At 39.2% G+C, this 22,066-nt stretch overlaps 1 protein-coding gene across 5 annotated transcripts in view; it reads right to left on the bottom strand.

The window, feature by feature from the left end:
• MEAK7 (MTOR associated protein, eak-7 homolog) overlaps positions 1-19,064 on the bottom strand; it is a 41,739-nt gene extending 22,675 nt beyond the window's left edge. Inside the window, exons 1-4 of one of the 5 annotated variants that reach the window (XM_074201951.1) lie at positions 18,930-19,064; positions 6,674-6,839; positions 4,321-4,403; positions 3,082-3,275 (exon numbers count right to left, since the gene is read on the bottom strand). In XM_074201951.1, coding sequence (XP_074058052.1) covers positions 3,082-3,252 — 171 coding nt within the window. In that variant the 5' untranslated portion in view covers positions 3,253-3,275; positions 4,321-4,403; positions 6,674-6,839; positions 18,930-19,064. Of the gene's footprint in view, positions 1-3,081; positions 3,276-4,320; positions 4,404-6,673; positions 6,934-18,929 lie in introns of those variants that run through there. The other 4 variants (XM_074201952.1, XM_074201944.1, XM_074201955.1 and 1 more) reach the window with 4 other exon arrangements.
• Between the last annotated feature and the right edge of the window lie 3,002 nt (positions 19,065-22,066).

Raw genomic sequence — 22,066 nt, 5'->3', positions numbered from 1 at the left:
ACTTACAAAAGCTGTCCACTCAATCTAACTCCAAACTTCCTTAGGATGAGATCAGATACTGTTTTGGGGTTTTTTTTTTCATTCTGCATAACACTTCTCTGTAAATACTGTAGGAAGTTAAATCATCACTGTATTGCATTTCTGGACTAGGTATGGATAATTAGACAAGGTTCTGAGGTAAGAAATAAAGACAGAGCTAAGATTTTTGAACTACATATAAAGATCATGTACTACCTATTACCAAGCATTTTGTTTTAGAAGAAAGTCAGGAGACATTAGAATTGACAAGCCCAAAGTATCAAATAAAATGAAATTAATTTTATCACCTTTCCAAGTGAGATAAGCAGGTAAGACTTTGAAGAGAAGCCGGTTTATAAAATCTTAGGGAGGAAAATGTTGGCAGTGCTAATTAATAAACATTCATTTACTGAGATTGTGACAAAGATCATCTCAAATTGTAAAAATATCAAAGATGTAGTATGGGAAAAAAAACTAACAAGTTTAAAGAAAGTTTGATTGGAGATCTAATTACACTGGATCAACCCAAGAGAATTTAAAAATGCCCTGGAAGAAATTAGAAGACAAAACATCTAAAAATGGAAAAACTCTATAAAGAGCTTTTTTTTTAGGTTTTTGCAAGGCAAACGGGGTTAAGTGGCTTGCCCAAGGCCACACAGCTAGGCAATTATTAAGTGTCTGAGACTGGATTTGAACCCAGGTACTCCTGACTCCAAGGCCGGTGCTTTATCCACTACGCCACCTAGCTGCCCTAAAGATTTATTTCTATGACTAATTTTCTTCTCAGTTAATGATGGTGGAACTACCACATTTGGACAATAGAGTCCCTGAGTTGTTGTTTGAGGAAGTAGAAAGGATACTAAAGAAAAGGAAGGTGGGAAAGAAGTTAGACTACTGTAAGATGCCTACATACAATACCAAATATAAAACTCCAGGAAAAAAAATCAATGTTATTACTGCTTTTAAAAATGGTCTTGACTCATATACTTACTTAATCCATCCTTAAGAAAGTTATGAGAAAGAATAAGGTGGGTTTCATGAACAGTATTTTGTGGCAGACCATATCACTAAAGGTTCACAATAGAAGAAAATATTACAGAGAATTCAAGTTCCCATGGTGCTTGCTCATTGCTGACTGCTTCCAATGAAAATTTGCTTAACATGCTTACCACTGTCAGGGGGTTTCTAAATTACAAATGGATTCCCCAGATGGTGAAACTGTCAATATTTTCCTATTTATAAAAGACATTGTACTGATCAACACAGCACCAAAATACTGCAAAGTCTCCTAAATGAGATGCATAATCACCCAAAGTAATTCCACTTACCATTTATAATTTTTTCTGGAAAAAAAGAAGAATGCTTACTGTCCAGAGAAGGTATTCAAATTGCATGGAAAGTGTACAAAGTTCATTCATTCATGAATCTATACCTCTTGGTCTAGATTCACAAAAAAAATAAATGAAGAACAGCCCTGAACCAAATAAGATGGGAAGAGAGACTGGACTGCATTTGGGAAATTGTACAGTTTTTCCTCAAAACAAAGGTCCATCTTTTTCAAATAAACATTCTTTCAAATGGTGATGTAATATTATAGCCAGCAACAAAGCTATAGGTTGGCCCAAGGGCAACAGAGAGGCACAAAGTGAGCAGGAGCAGGCTACATCCTGTTACTTACAAAGAACTGCTCAAAAGAAGGAGCAGGAAGTCAGAGGTATAAGACAAAAAGAAGGTGGGTTCAATAAAAACAAAGGAGAAACAACATAGATCCCATGTGCTCTAATGTCAAGAGATTTGGAAGAAGATCCTTTACAAGTTATGGGGAACTCCATTGAGAAGATTAGTGAGTGATAACACTGAAGAGAAAATGGAAGGAATGGGCTGACTTCTGATAAGTATTCACAATGAAGAGATCCAAGCTTTATGAAATTATCAAAGTAGCTAAACTTACATGAGAAAATTTTACAATATCACCAAGGGCTACAAAGGTGACAAAATTATATGTCTCTTTCATTGCTAATTACAACCCATCCATTTCCTCTAGTCACTGCTGCTAACCAAAATCAATGTCATCATATACCTAGGCTTCTGACTTCGTTGGCAATGGAAGCTAAAGAAATCCCAAAAGGGAGAATAAGGTTGGGCCTGAAAGTGCAGATGACTCTGGAGAGCCTGGACTACTCAGCCAGTAATCACAACCTAGAAATGGTCTCCGTATGCCCAATGTGATGCCATCATCACTGTAATACTACCTACTCTGCTTTTCATGGAGTGACAGCCACTGATGAAAGTGCACACAAATTTTACTTCCTTAGGGCCATCTTTTTTTACAATTTTTTCTATTTGTCTTACTCTTGATTAGAATTTCCTTTATTAGGTATCCTTCTCAGTAAATTTAGTTTGCTTTCTCATTGTACACCAAAGTGGTAAAATTCAATATCAAATAACTTTACCATTACCCCAATATGATGGTTTTAAAAATATCAATTATTAAACAATTTTTTTCTTTATGAAATAGAATTGATTCAAACTTAAAAATGTCTTTTAGAAATACTGCTGATTATCAGCCAAAGTTGATATTTCTTAAGTATTTTAGTTACTAGTCAGGCTTTAGGCTTATTAGAATAACTTAAATATCACACATTTGATCAGGCAGAGATTGAAAAATCAATGACTAATTTCCTAAAATGATACAGTTTAGTTATAGGACCCTAGATTTAGAGCAGGCAGGAACTGTAGAGGTCATCACTAGTCCAACTCTCTTACCGTACAGATGAGGAACTTAAAGCCACAGAGACTAAAATGAGGAAGCCAGATGATAGAATTTTAGTCATTCCTGAGTTGGGTTTTAAAATATATTGCTTCACTATTTCATTGGAACTTATGTGAAATTATCAGGACATATCTCTAGTCAAAAGTAACTATACACAAAGACAAAACTGTACACAAAGACAAAACACATCAACTGCCATATCTATGGGTCAGAGCCATCTGACCATGGCTCAAAGTAATGCATTAAATTGAAAAACTTCATCTTAAAATATTCAAAGTTGTTTTTCTTGCCTGTAACATTTCCAAAGAGATAGGAGGTGGAAAAGATTTTTTGCTCTTTCCACAGGACATTGACTCCAAACCCCCTGTTATGGCATAAAACAATCCATCAATCTCAGCCTGTTCTTCAGGTAAAAACTGAGGGAAGTAATTGAGACAGCATTGTGCTTGCTTATTTCCCATCTTTTCTTACTTATGATGGAATCCTATAAGAAAAAGAAGAGAAAGATATAAAGTTGGAAATAGGAAAAGATTACACTAATATAACCAAGCTGAAAATAGCCATTTTCAACAGTGAAATGTTGCTAAAATGGATTAAATCAGTTTTCTAAAATGTATAAATTAAAGGTCATGTTAATTAATTCCAACATTGGAAAACAGTCCATTTTTTTTTTTTTTAGAATTTTGCAAGGCAGTGGGGTTAAGTGGCTTGCCCAAGGCCACACAGCTAGGTATTAAGTGTCTGAGGTCGGATTTGAACTCAGGTACTCCAGACTCTAGGGCTGGTGCTCTATCCACTGTACCACCTAGCCATCCCTAAAAACAGTTCAATTTTAAAAATGATTTTTTTGGAATGGAAATGGAAAAAATTGGGTTTTATACAAACCACGTTCACATATGTTGGAGGCAGACCTAAAGTCAGGAAGGCCAAGATTTGAATCCTGATGATAATATTTATGCTATATAATCACAGACAAGTTGACAATACCTCAAAGCCCTGAACAATTTTCAGTGCCAGAGGAGATGTCATTTTTCATTCAGCCAAGGCCAAACTGCATTTAAATATATCTGCAGATCTGTAGTTTAAGGGCAGTTATTATTAGAAATAAGTGTGTGGATGTGTATGGCTAAACCATAAAGAGCTAGTCTAGAGTCAGAAAGACCTGAATTCAAAGCAGGACTCCAATATTTACTTGCTATGAGACCTTGGACATGTTTTTGTCTCAGTTTCCTCAACTGTTAAAGGGAAATAACCACAGTCCCTTCCTTGCAGGGTTATTGTGAGGATCAAATCAAATAAGATCATGTTTAATAAAGCACACAGCAGTGTCTGGCTCATTGTAGGGGCCATGTAAATACTTTCTGATTTCCTTGCCTTCCCCTTCCTTCCAAACATGGAGAGAACCTTATTCCATGAAGTCACTTCTCTAATCCTCTGGAATTTAATCAAGGGCTACAACAGGAATAGGATCACAAGCAAAGGAAAACATTTCTAGGTTGGCAAAGAAGATGAAAAAAAGATCTCCTTACCAGATAAAATGACTGGGGAGGTGGAGAGAGTATGTTCAGTGAAGTGACATTCCAGCAAAAAAGGGGAAGGACGGCTTATCCACCTGTGGATAAACAAAAGATGACAACAGGAAATGTGTCTTTTTAAAATAATATTTTATTTTTCCCCAATTTGTACCATACATTGTTTTAATTTTTGAGTTACATATTTTCTCTCTCTCCCTTCCTTCTTCCACCTCCCTGAAATAGGGAGTGAGCAATTTTCTACAGATTATACAAAAGAAGCCATGCAAAACATAGTTCCATAATAGTCAAACTGTGAAAAAGGGCATAGACTACCCTCCAAAAACACATATACATACAAATAAAGTGAAAAATAGTATATTGATTCAATCTAAACTCAGACTTCATCAATACTTTTCCCAGGAGGTAGACAGCATTTTTCTAAAGTCCTTTGGATTCAGTCGTGGATCATTTTATTGCTGATAATGGCTAAGTCACTCAAGTTCATCATCTCAAAGTGTTGCTATTACTTTGTACAATGATGTCCTGGTTCTTCTGCTCATCAGGATTCAAATCTTGGCCTTCCTGACTTTAGGTCTGCCTCCAACTTGTATTCTTATAAATTTGACTTATTTCTCTATGTATTTGAGAAATGAAGGCTTTATCAGAGATACTTGCTGTAAAAATTTCCCTTCCTTCCTCCAATTTTCTGATCTCCTTCTAATATTGGTCTAGTTTGTGCAAAAGAAATTTTTTTAAAGAATTATTTATTTTTTATGTAAAAGAAATAGTAATAATCACTTATACTTCCATTGCACTTGATACACTCCCACCATAATTATGTAGTATGGATAATGCACCATTATCCCCACTTTACAAAGAAATAAACTGAGGTTCAAAAAGGGAAACGACTTTTCCACAGAGTCTATCTAACTTATCCTTTTCTCTATTCATACACCCAACCACTCAGGCCAAATCATTATCTCTAGATTGAATCACTATAATATATGGATGGCCACCTTACCTTATCTTTTCTTACTCTTCTGCACAGGTGGGCAGGTCTAACCATGCCACTCTCATACCCAATAAACTCCTCTAGCTCCCCATTCTTTCTAAGATTAAACATGAGTTCCTTGATTTGACTTGAAAACCCTTTATAACTTGGCTACCACCTCCCTTTCCTGTTACTCCCACATAGCCTTCTATTCCTCTTCCACACACATGCTTTGGTGCCAACTGTCTTTCCCTTCAACTCTGCCAATGGAATGGCTATTTTCCTTTTAAGTCCAACTCAGATGCCAACATCTACAGGAAGCATTTCCTGATTTTGCCAGTTTTCCTCATTTGAATTCAGATGACAAAACTCAGGCAAACAGGGTAAAGTGACTTATCCAAGGTTACACAGCTGAGATCGGATCTGAACTCAGAAAAATGAATCTTCCTGATTCCAGGTCTAGCACTCTATCCCTTGCACCACCTGTGATAATTAGTACACTGATACTTATAAATATGGACATTTTTAGAAACATTCAATCTCTGATACAAATAATCCTTCATTCCTTTTACAAGTATTTGGTAATTCCTTGCAATGTGCCAGGAACTGTGCTGGATGCTTGGGATGCTAAGACAAAGAACAAAATGGCACTTGACCTCAAAAAGCTTATATTCTATGAGAAACACTATACACACATGCACACACATAAGCTTATATTCTACGAGAAATACCACAGACAGAGAGAGAGAGAGAGAGAGAGAGAGAGAGTACAAAGTGAATACAAACTAATTTCCACAGGGAAGGCAAAGATTCCAAAGTCCAACCAAATTCCAAAGTTAACTGCAAACTCATTCCTTCCTGACCGTGGAATACTTAAGGGATTCCTGGACATTCAAGTAGAACCATTATCTCTGAATTCCTAAATCTACCACTGCCATTCCCTTTGAAATAGCCCAATCAATCAATGAATAGCATCTTCTGATTGATTCCAAGTTCTTCTGCCAAAACAAAAGCTGTCCCTCTAAAAGAACCCAAATAATCCAGGGGGGTAAAAAGAGACTTAAAGAAAAGGCCTTAGTTTTATAGAGAGCCTCCAGAGGATCAAATATTTAAAACATCATATCATTTTACAGATAAAAAAATTGCCCAGGACAATTAAATTACCTGTCCAAAATCAAACAGGTCATCTCAGAGACAGGATTTGAACTGAGGTCTTTTGACTTCAGAACTGCCTAACCATTATTTGTGTGTATGTATGTGTGTATGTATGTATGTATATGTGTATATGTGTATATATACATATATATATATATAAAGATGTGTGTATGTATAAATAAATATATGTATATGTATATAAAACTATAATAAATCTATAACCTTAAAGTTTACTTCCTGCTGTGGTCTCTTTGCCAACCTCCTCAGGTGATGAGAGGAGTCACAGCTCTTCAGCTGGGCTAAGCAACTGATGCCTTCCACCTCCTGCTGGGTGCACTGCATCCCTGGATGGAAGCCGCTAGGGGTCAGGCTGACATCCTCCATCTACCTGAAAGCAATGACTTCCATTTGTGCTGGGACAAGGCAACCTCCATCACCTCCTGCCAGTCCAGTCTCCCAGCTGGGATGTGGAGAACCTCCAGTGCCAAGAGGAACAAGCATCCTCTAAGGGAAGAAGAGGAAAAGTGGTAGGGAATGGAACTTCTTTTTCCTTTTGTGCAGGTACAACATCCAACTTCAGCTATGCTTTTTTCTACCTTTGAAGAGAGGGAACTTGTGAAACAGGGTCCCCCATCTCACTGTATGCCTCCTATCTCATACTACACTTGCCTTCAACCTTACCTCCAAACATTGCTAGGAAGGAGTGGTGATCTCCACTCGGGTGAACATTCTCATATTTGGTCAGTGACTCTGAACTCCTGTAAATAAACATCTAAACCCCATTCTTCACCCCCTACCACCTAGTCCCTCATTCCCATTCCCCCTCAATCCTTCTATCCCCAAAATTTTAATCAAACACTACCAACCCCTTCCACTGTACTCTCTAGAATGCCTGTTCCATAGGCAAAAAGCTCCCTTTCATCTTTAATTTTTTCCTCTCCCACTCCTTCCACCTCCTAGCTTACTGAAACCTGACTGCTCTGTGATTACATAGCCTTTTTGGCCACCCTTTCTAGTACTAGCTGCAGCTTCACTCATTCTCTATTCTCTCCCTTCCTCCTTCCTTAGTAATCTCTCTTCCTTTGAGCTTCATTATAGTCATATCTTCCACCTAATCAAAATCCTGGTAGCTGTTAGCTTCAGACTCCCTGGTCACTCCCCTTCCTTCCTCAATAAATTCAATAACTGGCTCACAATTTTTTTCCCCTCCCCATTTCCTACCCTCATACTAGGAGACTTTGACATACATACTGATCCTTCAAATACTCTAACCACTAGTTTCTCAACCACTTGCCATGAGTCTCACCTCCGTTACACACAAACATGATCATACCCTGATCTTATCACTTATAAATATACCACTTCTTTATATGAATTCCGAAATGTCCTTATCCCTCCATAATCTAATGGCTTTTCACTTCTCCTTCTGCCATGCCTTACAAAACCCTATTTTTGTCCACACAGTAACATCCAATCTCTTAACCCTTCAATTTTCTCCCAAGCCATCTCATGTACACTAGCCATTCTATTTTTTTCCGTATCTTGACCCATTGGTGAACCAATTCAACTCTATACTATCTTCTTCTCTTGAATTCCCTTGTAAAACTGATTATGCCCAGCAAGCCTCAGTCTTAAGATTACTCTTTGCATTTCTGACCTTAGTGCCTACTCAGGTGCTGCTGAACAAAGGCAAAGAAAAGTCACACAACAATTCTCACTGGATCCTCTACAAATTTATGGTATACAGCCTCAACTGGGCCCTCACTGCTGCCAAGTAATCTCACTACACTTCCCTTATCAATTCACTATCCTACTCTCCACAGTGACACTACTAACCCTTTTCATGCCTCCTCAAATCTCCCATGACTTCCCCTCTACCCACCCTCCCAGCTGAGAACTTTGCTTTATATTTTACTGAAAATACTGGGGCCATTTGTTATGAGGAAAGGGGAAAAGTAGTTCATCTGCTAGTACTCTGGTGCCTTCTCTCTTCCTTCACCCTTGTCTCATATGAAAAAGTGGTCTTACTCCTTAACTTCAGGGTTAACCACTTTACTTGTTCAAGAGATCCCTTTCCATCTTGTCTCCTCCAAAAAAACTTCTCCTCTGTCATTCTCATTCTTTAACAGTTTCAATTTCTCCTTATCTAGGTACTCATTCCCTGCTGCTCACTTGATCCTTCCATCACCAGTAATTATCACCCTGTATCTCTTTGGCCCTTTGTAGATAACTCAAAAAGTTTGTTTACTATAGGTGTCCTCAACTTTCCACTCTGTTAACCCTTACAATCTGGCTTTCAACCTTACTGTTCTATTCAAACTGCTCTCTCCAAAGTTCCCAATGATCTCTTAGTTACCAAAGTTAATAATCTGCTCTCTGTCTTCATTCTCATTGCCCTTTCTGCAGTCTGTTGACTCTTGATCTCTCTCTCCTCAATATTCTCTTCTCTCTAGGTTTGAGAACATTCTTTCTAGTCTTTCCTCCTACCTGACTACTCTTTCCATTTCCTTTTCTGGATCTTCTTTCAGAGAAACTATTGCCTCTAGGATTGAATACAAAATGCTGTTAGTCATTCAAAGTCCTTTATTACCTAGTCCCCTTTATCTTTCCAGTCTTCTTAGACCTCACTCTCTACCAAGTACTCTTCAATCTACTGCCACTAAACCTTGGTTATCCCAAAAGCAAGAAACTCCATATCTCAGCTTCAGACATTCTCTCTGGTTGTTCCTCATGCCTGAAATCTTCTCCCTCCTCTGCTCCAACTACTGCCTTCCCTAGCTTCCTTTAAGGCCCAGCTAAAATTTTATCTCCTATGGGAAGCCTTCCTTAGTTAAGTATTTCCAATTTCTCCTATATATGGCATGTCTTAACCTCCTGGAACTTCTGCACCATATACTTCACAAATTTGGGGGGGGGAAAGTGCTTTGCAGAGCAACCCCTTTATATAGCACTTCTAGTCATTCGGCCAATAAACATATGGGAAATACTTATGTGCTAGACTTTTAAGTGTTAAGTGCTGGGGATACAAAAAGAAGCAAAAAGCAGTCCCTGCCTTCCAGGAGCATACAGTCAAATGGGGAGAGACAGCAAAGCACTTTCCCAAAAAATATGTGAAATATATGGTACAAATATGATTTTCATTGTTCATATGAAAATATAAGTTCCAAAAGGTCAAAGCCCAGGGTCCCATGGCTGACAATGACTAAGGCTCTCATACATTCTATGTGGGATCATAGGAGTCAAGAATAAAAGGATCTGTGTTCAAATCCTGCCTCTGCTACCTGCTGCCTTATGTCTCAGTTTCCTCAATTATAGAATAAGGGCAGAGGGACAGGGGGAAGGAGAGCCAGATGACCCCATATCCAACTAAGATTCTAAGTCAAGTTTTTTATAAACTCCCACATGGACCTGATTCAAAGCATTTTATTAGTCTTTGAGGAATTTCCCTCAATTATTAAAAAGTTAATTCATTATACATATGGCAATTAGCATACCTGGAGTCAGAATGCCTCTGACAAAATGCATCTGGTCACATAACACCAAGAATCTGAGGGCAGGTCCTTGGTGTATGAGATGACAAGGACAGGAGCTACACAGGATAAAATGCACAGCAGGCTACCACTCATGCAGTTGGAAGAAACATCCACTTTTGAGATGACAGATATCATGCAGGATTAAAGTCTACATAAAGAGGGGGTTTCCCCCATAAGATCACAGCTCAAAGACTAGCCAAGATGGCAAAAAAAAGAGGATGACTCAGCTCCATCTCACCTTCAAAGCTCCCATTAACGATTTTCTACACAGCTGACTGAGTGGTGAACAGGATATTGAAAGAACAGCTACGATGGGTCATCTGGAAAGATCCAAGTGGGCCACTAGGTGGCGCCATAGTGCACAGAGCACTAGCCCTGGAATCCCAAAGATCCATCTTCTTAAATTCAAATCTGTCTTCAGACATTTATAAGCTATGTGTCCCTGGGGAAATCATTTAACCCTATTTACCTGTTTCCTCACCTGTAAAATGGCCTGGAGAAGGAAATGGCAAACCATTCCAGTAACTTTGCCAGGAAAATCCTAACAAGGATCACAAAGAATCAGACAAACTGGCATGAATGAACAAGAACTCTTAAAATGAGGAAGGGGAAGGAAGGGCAGGCTGTCATTTGAAGCTTACTTTGAACTAATCAGAGTGAAGTGAACAGAACTAGAATAACATAGCATCACAACATTATAAAACAATTTTTGAAAGTCTTAGGAACTCTTAGGAAATGAAATGAGATTTCAAGCCTGGATTTAGAATGCTGTCCATCTCCTGACTGAAAAGAGACAGACTAGATATGCACATATAGGAATGAATGTGTTTTTGTTTGATCATATCGATTTGTTGCATGGGGGTTGTTTTCACTTTTATTATTTTCTCAATGAGAAATGGGTTGGGAGGAAGAAAAAACAGGTGCTTGTTTATTGACAAAAATTTAATTAAAAAAAAATTGATTGTATGGGGCAGCTAGGTGGCGCAGCGGATAGAGCACCAGCCCTGGAGTCAGGAGTACCTGAGCTCAAATCCGGGCTCCAGACATTTAATAATCACCTAGCAGTGTGGATTTGGGCAAGTCACTTAATCCTTGCCAAAAAAAAAAAAGAATTTGGGGCGGCTAGGTGGTGTAGTGGATAAAGCACCGGCCTTGGAGTCAGGAGTACCTGGGTTCAAATCCGGTCTCAGACACTTAATAATTACCTAGCTGTGTGGCCTTGGCCAAGCCATTTAACCGCATTTGCCTTGCAAAAACCTAAAATAAAAATGATTGTAGTTCTAGAGCTGAGAGCAGTTGTGAGAGGCCATCTAGTCCAAACTCCCTCCTGTATGGATAAGGAAACAGAAGCCCAGAGAGATTTGGTGACTTGTCTATAGTTTGAGACGTTAAACATGAAATCTTCATTTAATATAATACAACAGGAGAAAAATGAAGTCAATAACATCTATTGGTTGAAAGAAACTGCCTAGTTTACAACTCGCGAAATGAAAAAGATGATTATATTTCTGACACATGAATAAAGAGAAATGGCGGGGAGCTATTGTGGTCAAATTTAACTCCTACAGACACAAACAATGGAAGTAGCCAAGTGATGAGGCTAGAGGACAACTCATACTTTCCCCCATCACTGATAACAGGGTATTCCTTTGAAAGCAGAGATGGAACTACAAGCCAAGGACTTTAAAAATCCATCAGCCCCAAGTCCCTCTGGACCAGCCATTAAGAATAGACACTTTCCACTTGGGTAATTTAACTCTGCTCCAAGGTAATAAAAAGAATGAGTTTTTAATCAGGTGTAAATGAGACTTACCTCCCAATACAGCCATGGTTAACATGTATTGGTTTTCAGATTTACAAAGTATCTTATGTATAATTATTCAGTTCAACACAATTCAATTCTCATCTGATCCTCATGTCTACTCTTTCTATGGGCATACTATTATCAAAGCGCTATCTCTCCAATATCTGAGTCTCCTTTCCCGACACCATTACCATCCTGGGGCAGGCTCCTGCTCCCCTCTCTTGACTGTTTGTGTATGGTTTTCTCCACTTCAGTTCATCTTTCATTCAGCAGCATATTAGTCGTACTGAAGCAAAATCAACTCCCCCCACCATTCCTTTCAATCAGCTTCAGTGGCTCTCTATAATCCCAGGATCAAATAACACTATTCTACATTCAAAGCACTGCATCCTGGCCCCCTTGGTCCCTAACACTTACTCTTCCAGTCAATGTCATTGGTCTCCTTGCTATTCCTCACTTTAGATACTCCATCTCTTAACTCAGAAACAGCGTCTACAGGAATGTCTGTCCTCCATTCTTGGAAACATTTCCTAATCACCTTTGCCTCCTGGCTTCCTTCTATTTTCCAATAAAATCCCACCTTCTTTTCCTAATCCTCTTCAATCTTCATTCCTTCCCTCTGACATTACTACCAAGTTTATACAATATACCACTTGTTTTTACTTAGTTGCCCCCCCCCATTAGATATTGGGCTATTTGAGAGCAGGAGTTTTTCCTTTCTCTTTTTTGTCTTTCTTTACATCTTTAGTACCTAACACAATGGGTGACATACAGCTTGCTTTTTAAATACAAGTTGACTGACTCAAAACAACCTTACCTTATCCCCATTTTACAGATGAGGCTGTCCAACCAAGGTCAAGAAACTGAGAGACTTCCAGCTTCCCCATGGTCATCTGCTTAGTCTGTTGCTATTTGAACTACTCCAAACAGGCAAGAATTTGGTAATGGCTTGATTTTCTTAGAATAACAGCAGTCAAAAATATGTGTTTCTACTTACAATAGTGACCTGCACTGATAGAAACTAGACTAAACACGCTTTTCCACCTTTAGTTAGCTCTCAAATGTTGGATATAATGCCGCATGTTTGTTTCACCACTATTACTGTTTTCAATAACATCATTGCTCCAAGGAAAAGTTGGAGCTCTTCACCCACCAAGAATCCTTCCTAAAACACAAGACTTATGCTGTAACCCTCAAGCCAACTCCTGATGCTTCCAGATCAAAAATAAAATTCCAATTGGTTTTAAAATCCCTGAATCACCAGACCTCTTCCTCCCTGCCTTTCCAGTCTACTTACCTCTTGTTCCCCTCTATCCAGTCACAGTCGAGGCCACACACTGGGGGGGGGGGGGGGGGGGGGTTCCTCACTGTCCTGGGTCTAGAATTCTCTTCCTCTCCATATCCTGATTTCCTTTAAGTCCCAGTACAAATCCTACCTTCTGATTACCCCCTTCATGCTAGTGGTTCCCTTTGTGACCCTCTCCAGTTTATACTGAATCTATCCTGTTTGTACATATTTGTATGGTATCTCCCCATCAGACTGGAGTTTCAACAGCAAGGACTGTCTTTTTGGCTTCTCTTTGTAGCTTCAGCCCCTTAGCTCAGCAGTACCTGAGTACAAGGTAGAGGCTTAAAAAAATGCTTGTGGACTTGTCTTAGATCTTAAAAAGTCCACAGTACCGATCATAAGCAACGCTGCAGAGTTGCAAGTAAGGAAAGATCAAGGGTTTCAAGGATTCAAGTTCAAAGTTTCAAACTCATCTCAACAAAGAATCAGTCACAACAAAGGACAAAGAGAGTCTAATTAATGCTAAGAAAGCAAGCAAGGCTTTGGGAGCCAATGGGAGCCAATACAAGCTGAATATCATCCTCAGACTGCAAAAAGCAAATACAATGTGGCCCTAATAACTTTTTTACTTTCAGAGGGCCTGGAATTCTGACCTCTCTTGAAAAATTATGAACTCCAGTTTTAACAGACTAAATTATAAAGATTACCCAATGGAAACAGATTATTACAATCCACCAACATGTACCAAAGGTTAATCACTTTCTCCAAGAGATAAGAGATAAATATGCTTCATTAATCAGGGAACTCACCTGACTGAAAACCAATGGACAATAATCAAGGCTAGCTAGGGAAAATGGACTATTGGTCAAAGGTTCACCTCATATTCATTGTGATGAGTATGGTTTCATGATAATTAAGGAATATGTGTCAAAATCTTGTGAACTCAAAGTCAAATCATATAAAATGTGATTCTAGCATTAGGGGGACATATTACATAAAGTTTTTAAAGATATGAAATGTTGTAAGGCTTATCATAGAAGTCCACATGCTTAATTATTTTATTTTTTATATTTATTTATTCTCTTTTCATACAAATTTTTTTATACATTAATAAAATATTCTTGTTTAAGAGTAAATGAAATACCCCCCCCAATAAATGTAGACTTGCTTGAGCAATAAAGTAAAGGGGAGAGAAAAAAATTAAAATTAAAAAAAATAATAGTAATAATTGTAGGTATGGCCAAGTGGCACAATGGACGGAGCCCCAGCCCTGGAGCCAGGAACACCCGAGCCCATATCCAGCCCCATACACCCAACAATCACCCAGCCATGTAACATGCAAGCCACCCCAACCCCACTGCCCTGGCAAAAACCAAAAAAAGAAAAAAAAAAGACCCTAAATAAAATAAAATAGTAATAATAGTAGGGGTGGCTGGGTGGTGGATAGAGCATTGGCCCTTGAGCCAAGAGCACCTGGGTCCAAATCCAGCCTCAGACACCCAACGATCACCCTGATATTCGGCTCCAGGCAGGCCACCCAGCCCCACTTGCCCTGCACCCCCCAAAAAATAATAATAATAAAGAATGTGCTTCAGTCTTTGTTCCAACACCAACAACTCTGTCACGGGTGGATCACATTCTTTATGATAAGTCCATCGCAAAAGTTACTTCCACATTTTTCCACTGTTGCCATTGCTGATCCCAACTCCCTCCTTTTGTATTTCTCCACTACCATGTACTATATTTTCTCTCTCCTTTCACTCTGACTCTGCTGTAGGGTATCTGAGTGGCACAGCAGACAGATCCCTGGTCCTGGGGCCAAGAGACCCCGAGCCCCCCTCCCACCCCTTAGGCCCAGCATCCACCTGGCCCTATGGTCCTGGACAGGCCATCCAATCCCAGGTCCTTGAAAGAAGTAAAAAGGAAAATGTGTTATATCTGACCACTCTCCCCCCCCATGGTCCATCCTCTCCTCCATCACTCACATCCCCCACTTCCCCCTGTCCCCCACCTTCTTACTCCAGATGCCTATACCCCATTGAGTATATATGCTATTTCCTCTCCTAGCCACCTCTGATGAGAGCGAAGATTCCCTCATCCCCCCTTGCCTTCCCCCTTCCATATCATTGCAATAGCTCATTGTAATAAAGAAAAAACTTATTATATGAGATATCTTGGTCTATTTCCCCTTTCCTTTTTCTTTCTCCCATTACATTTCCCTTTTTTTCTATTGACTCCATTTTTACACCATATTTTATCTTCAAATTCAGCTTTCTCCTGTGCTTCAACTATAAAAGCTCCCTCTACCTGCTCTATTAATTGAGAAGGTTCATGAGAGTATTATCAGTGTCATTTTTCTATGCAGGAATACATGTAGTTCATCATCATTAAGTCCCTCATATTTTCCCCTTCTCCTCCACTCTCTATGCTTCACCTGAGTCCTGTATCTGAAGATCAAACCTTCTGTTCAGCTCTGGCCATTCCAACAGGAACATTTGAAATTCCCCTGGTTCATTGAAAATCCATCTTTTTCCCTGGAAGAGGACATTCAGCCTTGCTGGGTAGTTGATTCTTGGTTGCATTCTAAGCTCTTTTGCCTTCCAGTATATTATATTCCAAGCCCTACAAGCTTCCAATGTAGTTGCTGCTAAGTCCTGTGTGATCCTGACTGCAGCTCCACGATATTTGAACTGTGTCCTTCTGGCTGCTTGTAATATTTTCTCTTTCACTTGGGGGTTCTGGAACTTGGCTATAATATTCCTAGAGCTTGGTTTTTTGGGATCTCTTTCTCTGGGGGATCAGTGGATTCTCTCCATTTCTATTTTGCCCTCTGCTTCTAGAATATCAGGGCAATTTTCCTGTAGTAATTCTTTGAAAATGATGTCAAGGCTCTTTTCCTGATCATGACTTTCAGGTATTCCAAAATTTTTTAAATTATCTTTCCTAAGTCTATTTTCCATATCAGTTATTTTTTCAATGAGATGTTTCACATTTTCTTCTAATTTTTCATTTTTTTGGTTTTGAAATAATGAATCCTGGTTTCTCGTAAATTCAACAATCTCCCTGAGTTCTATTCTTTGTCTGAAGGATTTGTTTTCCTCAGAGAGTTTTCTTATCTCTTTTTCCATCTGGCCAATTTTGCTTTTTAAAGCATTCTTCTCCTCAATAACTTGTTGAACTGTTTTATCCATTTGACCTAAGCTGGTTTTTAGCATGCTATTTTCTTCAGCATTTTTTTGGATTTCCTTGACTAGGCTGCTGACTTCATTTTCATGTTTTTCCTGCATCTCTCTCATTTCTTTTACCAGTTTTTCTTCTAACTCCCTCATTTGATTTTCAAAGTCTTTTGTGAGCTCTGTCATAGCCTGAGCCCAATTTCTGTTTTTTCTTGGAGTCTTTCGATGCAGGAGCTTGTGCTTCCTCATCTTCAGACTGAGTATTTTGATCCTTCTTGGACTCATATGCAAAATATTTCTCAATGGTGTTCCTCTTATTTCTCTGCTTGCTCATTTTCCCAGCCTGAGCCTGGTTTTGGGGTGCTTCCTGAGCTTTTGGGACACTCCCACAAGGGTCTCAGTGTGTGAGGCTCTACCCTCTGTCCTCCCTCCTGGTCTGTGAATGACCATATACGCCCCCCTCTGCCACAGGGCTGAGGTGGGGGGGGGGCCCTGCTGTTCTATGGGGGGCCTAGACTGTGATCAGGATCTGAATGTGGTCAGAGCCCCTAATTATTTTATTTTGTCCCTGAAGACAAGGGGCATACCCCAGATATGTCAAAAGACTCAAACCCAGGTTCCTCCCAACTCAAGCTGACACTATTTGATTAAGAGTCCTGTCCAAGCAAGGTCTGCAAAATTTTAAAATAACTGTCCTAAGTTTGCTCAAAGGTGTTAGCCCAGTCTGCAAAACTTGGGGCTCTCCCTCCCAGTTATTCTCTCTTCCAAACAAAGATTTGGTCTGGTTAAAATAAGAAACAGCCCCTTTTATTTCTACACAAAACAAATCACAGACTTTTAGAGCTTGAAGGTGAAACATCAAGGTCATGGAATGTAACTCGCTTACTTTATAGCTTGAGAAACCAAGATTCTGAGGCAGAGATGGGTACTGAGAGAGAGGGAGGGAAATGGCAGAGATGCTTCTAAGGTTTCAATTCTGGGTGACTGGAAGTCCTTTTCTATTTCACATTACCCCCTTTACAAACTGTTTTCAAGTAAGTTATCTTGTACTTAGAAATCTGTATGAATGCAATACTCCCAAGAATATGCAAGCTCTTTGAAGATGCAGGCTGTTTTTTTCACTGCTGTCTTTGCATCCTCAGCACGCAATACATACTAACTTGATAAATGTTTCTTCTTGTGACTGGTAAATATACTGTCAAACTAATCTTTACCTGCTCCGTAAGTCCTCCTAGCATTATCTTCTGTTTAACCCTTTAAAAACTGGGTTAAAACAAAATTCACAGAAAGTAAAGATTAGACATGAAGTTTTATTCTCTGTGATTTACCATCTAATCCTTAAGGTGGAGGCTATTAAGGATAATGATCATGCCCAAGCTGGTAAAGAGGGAAACTTTTATGCAAAAACAGAAAATAGGGGAAATTATTAACCTCTTTTGTGGTCTGGCAATGAAGATTGAACAATATCTCTGCCAAAACTGTTCCTTAAAGACTATCATTATTGTACACTATTATCTGATCTCTTGTTGTCTCTTCCTGGCAGGACAAATCTACCAATTTGTAATTAATTTAGGGGGAGACAGATACCCAGAAGTCTAAATTTCTTTTTTTGATTTCTTTTTTTGCAAGGCAATGGGGTTAAGTGACTTGCCCGAGGTCACACAGCTAAGTAATTATTGTCTGAGACAGAATTTCAACTCAGTTCCTCCAGACTCCAGGACCAGTGCTCTATCCACTGCACCATCTAGCTGCCCCGTCTTAATTTCTTACTGATATGTGAAGACTGAGTACTCTTAAAAGAAATCAATCTTTTACGAGGTACATAGGAAATTTACTATATTTTGACATTTTTAGCCAATGTGTATGAATATCTCTAGGACAAAGGACTCCTTAATTTTACTTCCTGCCCACATCCTCAGGATAATGTTCTATCCCTACTAAATACTCAATCAGAAACAACTGGCTGCCTCTCATTCTTAAACCTTTGCAAAAGAAAAAGGTACATATAAAACTTACTCCAACCTAAAAGTCTATATGAGTTCAGGATATAATTGATGCCCTTATCAATGGGGGGGGGGGGGAAGGACTCAAAACAAAAAAAAAATGCTAAAACATAAATAATAATTTTAAAAATTAAGTTTTAACATATTTACAAATCTATGTACAAAGTTAATATTTTAGAATAGACTTCAGCAAATTATTTCGTTCATCCACTTGGTCCAGGACTTGGGGGCACTTATTAAAAAAGACGCATCACCTTAACTTTCGGGGGCCTCGTTTCATCCACCTCCCACGATGGTTGTGGGTTTCGAACTGAGATGACCTTAAAAGCAAACCCTAAAGCGCAGCATGAAGGCTAGCTGTTACATATTGTAGCAGGCGTTTATTAAACAGTGGTTATTTATTTAATAAAATGAAATAAAACAAAATAAAATAGAGTAAAATAAAATAAAACAAAATAAAATAAAATAAAATAAAAGACGCAGCTAGTGATAGAAACTAAGGCCCCCCCTCATTTCAGACCCAGCCCAGGCCCTGGCACCGAACTGACAGCTCGGCTCATTTCCTCCCCACCCCCACTCCACCCCGGCCCAGCGGGGGGGCTCCCAATGAATAACCATGAGGCCTCATGAATATTCAAGATCAGAAGCCCCAGGTTCCTAATGGAGGAACCCACCAGAAGCCCCCGACTCGCCTCTCCCGGAGTCCTCGGGCCCGTGGTCATGCTCTCCGGCCCCGAGGGCGACCGTCCCGGCCCCATGCGGCGACTCCTCCAGCCGCGACCAGACTAGACTCGCAGCCTCGAACGCCGCTCCCCGCCCCTCGTTACCTGGAGACGCCTCTGACGGACGACCGCTCGTTCTCATTGGAGGGGAAACGAATAGGAGGCGGGACCCGAGGGAAACCAGAGCCAATGGAAGTGTGTGCTGAAGGTGGGTCTGGCGGGTCAAAGAGGCAGGAGGGGAGGAGGTGTTCCGACTCGGATTGGTAACGGAAGTCAGGTCGGAGAACTCACTAGGAAGAAACTTCGAGGGGAGGAAGCAGATCTTTCATTCCTTTAACTTCCGTCCTCCAGTCACTAAATATGAAGAATGAAGAAAGGTCACCTTTTAAAAGACTAAAGGACTTTGGAAGCCTGCCTTATTTTAACATTTCTTTTACTAAAAGCGTCTGTGACAAATGGTCTCGTCCGTAGTGAGGGGGTGGGGAGAGAGATGATGCACAGGCCGCTGGGAAATGTAGTCTCAGCCTTATTTTCTCACGTGCTAATTGAGTCCTTCCAGTTTAAAGTAAGCAGGGAAAGAAAGGAGAGACTTGACTTTGGGGGGGGTGGGTACCTGCCAGCCTTGAGATCTGGATTCTGTCGTTCATGTGACGTTTATTGAAAGATAATTATGTTAGGGGCGGCTAGATGGCGTAGTGTATAAAGCACCGGCTCTGGAGTCAGGAGTACCTGAGTTCAAATCCGGTCTCAGGCACTTAATAATTCCGTAGCTGTGTGGCCTTGGGCAAGCCACTGAACCCCATTGCCTTGCAAAAATCTAAAAAAAAAAAAAGCTAATTATGTGCTAGGTGCTCTGTGAGACATAGAGGGTGCTTCCCTTCCAAGATCTTACAGGAGAATCAACAAGATTATTATTATTTTTATTGTTATTATTATTATTATTAATTAGTAACATTATTGATGTCATTAATTAATATTATTGCTTTTATTATTATCATTATACAAATATTGTCTCATGTCAGATTCAACAAACCTGCTAGGTAGATGCTGTTATTTTCTCCATTTTACACATGATTAAACTGAGGCAAAGGGATTTGCCCCGGGCACACAGAGGGTCGAAATTGAACTCTTCCAGTCTGTAAGCACAGCTCGCTATCCAGTGAATCATCTCAGTATCCAAATATCATTTAGGTCAAACATTCTGAACCTGTACATTTTTTTAATTAATTAAAGATTTTATTTATTTTGAGTTTTACAAATTTTCCCCTCTTACTTCCCTCCCCCCCAAAGCAATCTGTCAGTCTTTACAGTGTTTCCATGTTGTACGTTGATCCAAATTGAGTGTGATGAGAGAGAAATCATATCCTTAAGGAAGAGACAAAAAGTCTAAGAGATAACAAGATCAGACAATAACATATCAGGTTTTTTTTTTCTAAATTAAAGGGAAGAGTCCTTGAACTTTGAAACTGTATATTTTAAATATGTATGTACTGGGTAACTTTTGCAATATTTTTTTCCCTTTGAAATATAATGTATATTGAGAAAGGATTCCTAGGGGTGGTACTACACTCATTCTACATATTGAACCCACCACCCTTAACTAAAAGGAAAAAAATAAAAGGGGTTGGGTGGGTTGGCGGTGCCAGAAGCCCAGAGATATTCTTTGCAACATTGTACACCTATTGCCCCCACCTCTGCAAAGAGGGAGGGAGGGAGAGAGAGAGAGAGAGAGAGAGAGAGAGAGAGAGAGAGAGAGAGAGAGAGAGAGAGATACAATGTTTTCATGTTTCTTCCATGCTTAGATACTTAAGGATACATTTCTTTCATATTTCTTCCATGCCCAGATGCTTAGTTTTTTTCATTTTGTTATTATTTATATTTACATGTTATAATTATTTGGTATTGTTTTCCTGGTTCGGCTTCTTCATTTTGAATTACATTGTCTTCTTGTGCTTCTTTGTATTTTTTTATATTCTTTGTTTCTTGGGTTTAATAATATTCCAATATATTCAATTTGTTGAACCATTCTCAGTAGATGGGCAGCTGTTTTGTTTCCAATTTTTATTACTATAGAAATTGCTACAATAAATATTTTGGTGTGTGGAGGATTTTTCTGTCTTCAACCTCAAGTTTAGCCATAGGCTCTTTGGATCATAGGGTATGGATATTCACTTTGCCAGTATAATTTCAAGTTGCTTTACAGAATGGTGGGCCTGTTGAAGGAGAAATATTAGAGAAATATTTACCTAACCTCTCCTTTAATATTGAGGAATTATTTACTGTTTGTCTGATGATTCCTATGGACCTCTGACTCTGCCTCCATTGTTAGCTTTAATCCTCTTCTCAAATTCACTGAGATAATAGAAAGCAACCTCAGTCCTTCTCCCATCCCCTCCTTCACCAGTCTGGCTTTTAGCCTTCCAAGGTGGATAGGGCGGGGGTCACTTCTTAACCCCTTCCAATGACAGGATTGCTTCCCAACTCAACCAACAGGGTATCAGAAGTTTTCTTGTCACAACTCCTCCAACACAACTTTCCACATCTTTTCTCATCTTTGCTAGCATGTTTGTTATTGAATGAAATCTTGAAAGTATTTTGATATGCATTCCTCTTATTATTTAGGAACTGGTTTTTCAAGAAATACAAGAAGCCTCTGTATAGGCATAACCTGTTCAGTAGAGGGGGAAGACAGGCTGAATGAAGGACTTTTCTTTGCCAAAAACAAGTGAAATGACACTGGGCTTTTTCAGTTTACGGTCAGCCTATCAACAATTTAGTAGACAAGTCTTAGAAAATTCCCCAAGGGAAGTTATATTTGCCATAGCTAGGACAAGTCAGAATTAGGCTTTCTGGAATCAAAATTATAACACTGTTAAACTCAACAGTGAATAAAATGAGGGCCCTCTAGTGGTCACATAAATATATACCTTGTTCTCTACTTCGAGCAGCAAACTAGGCCCTGCAGACTTGCAAGCTGAAAATGGATTTTAAAATAAAAAATATACAAGTAATAAGAAAATAAATATATAACTAAAATAGGTTTTTTTGAAATAAAGTTTAATTGGAGCAGAGCCATATATATATATTAT

This window comes from Macrotis lagotis, chromosome 1, assembly GCF_037893015.1.
Source record: "Macrotis lagotis isolate mMagLag1 chromosome 1, bilby.v1.9.chrom.fasta, whole genome shotgun sequence".
NCBI classification, from domain to species: Eukaryota; Metazoa; Chordata; class Mammalia; order Peramelemorphia; family Peramelidae; genus Macrotis; species Macrotis lagotis.
Note: the sequence above shows the minus strand (reverse complement) of the source record. Positions and strands in the feature narration are given on the sequence as shown.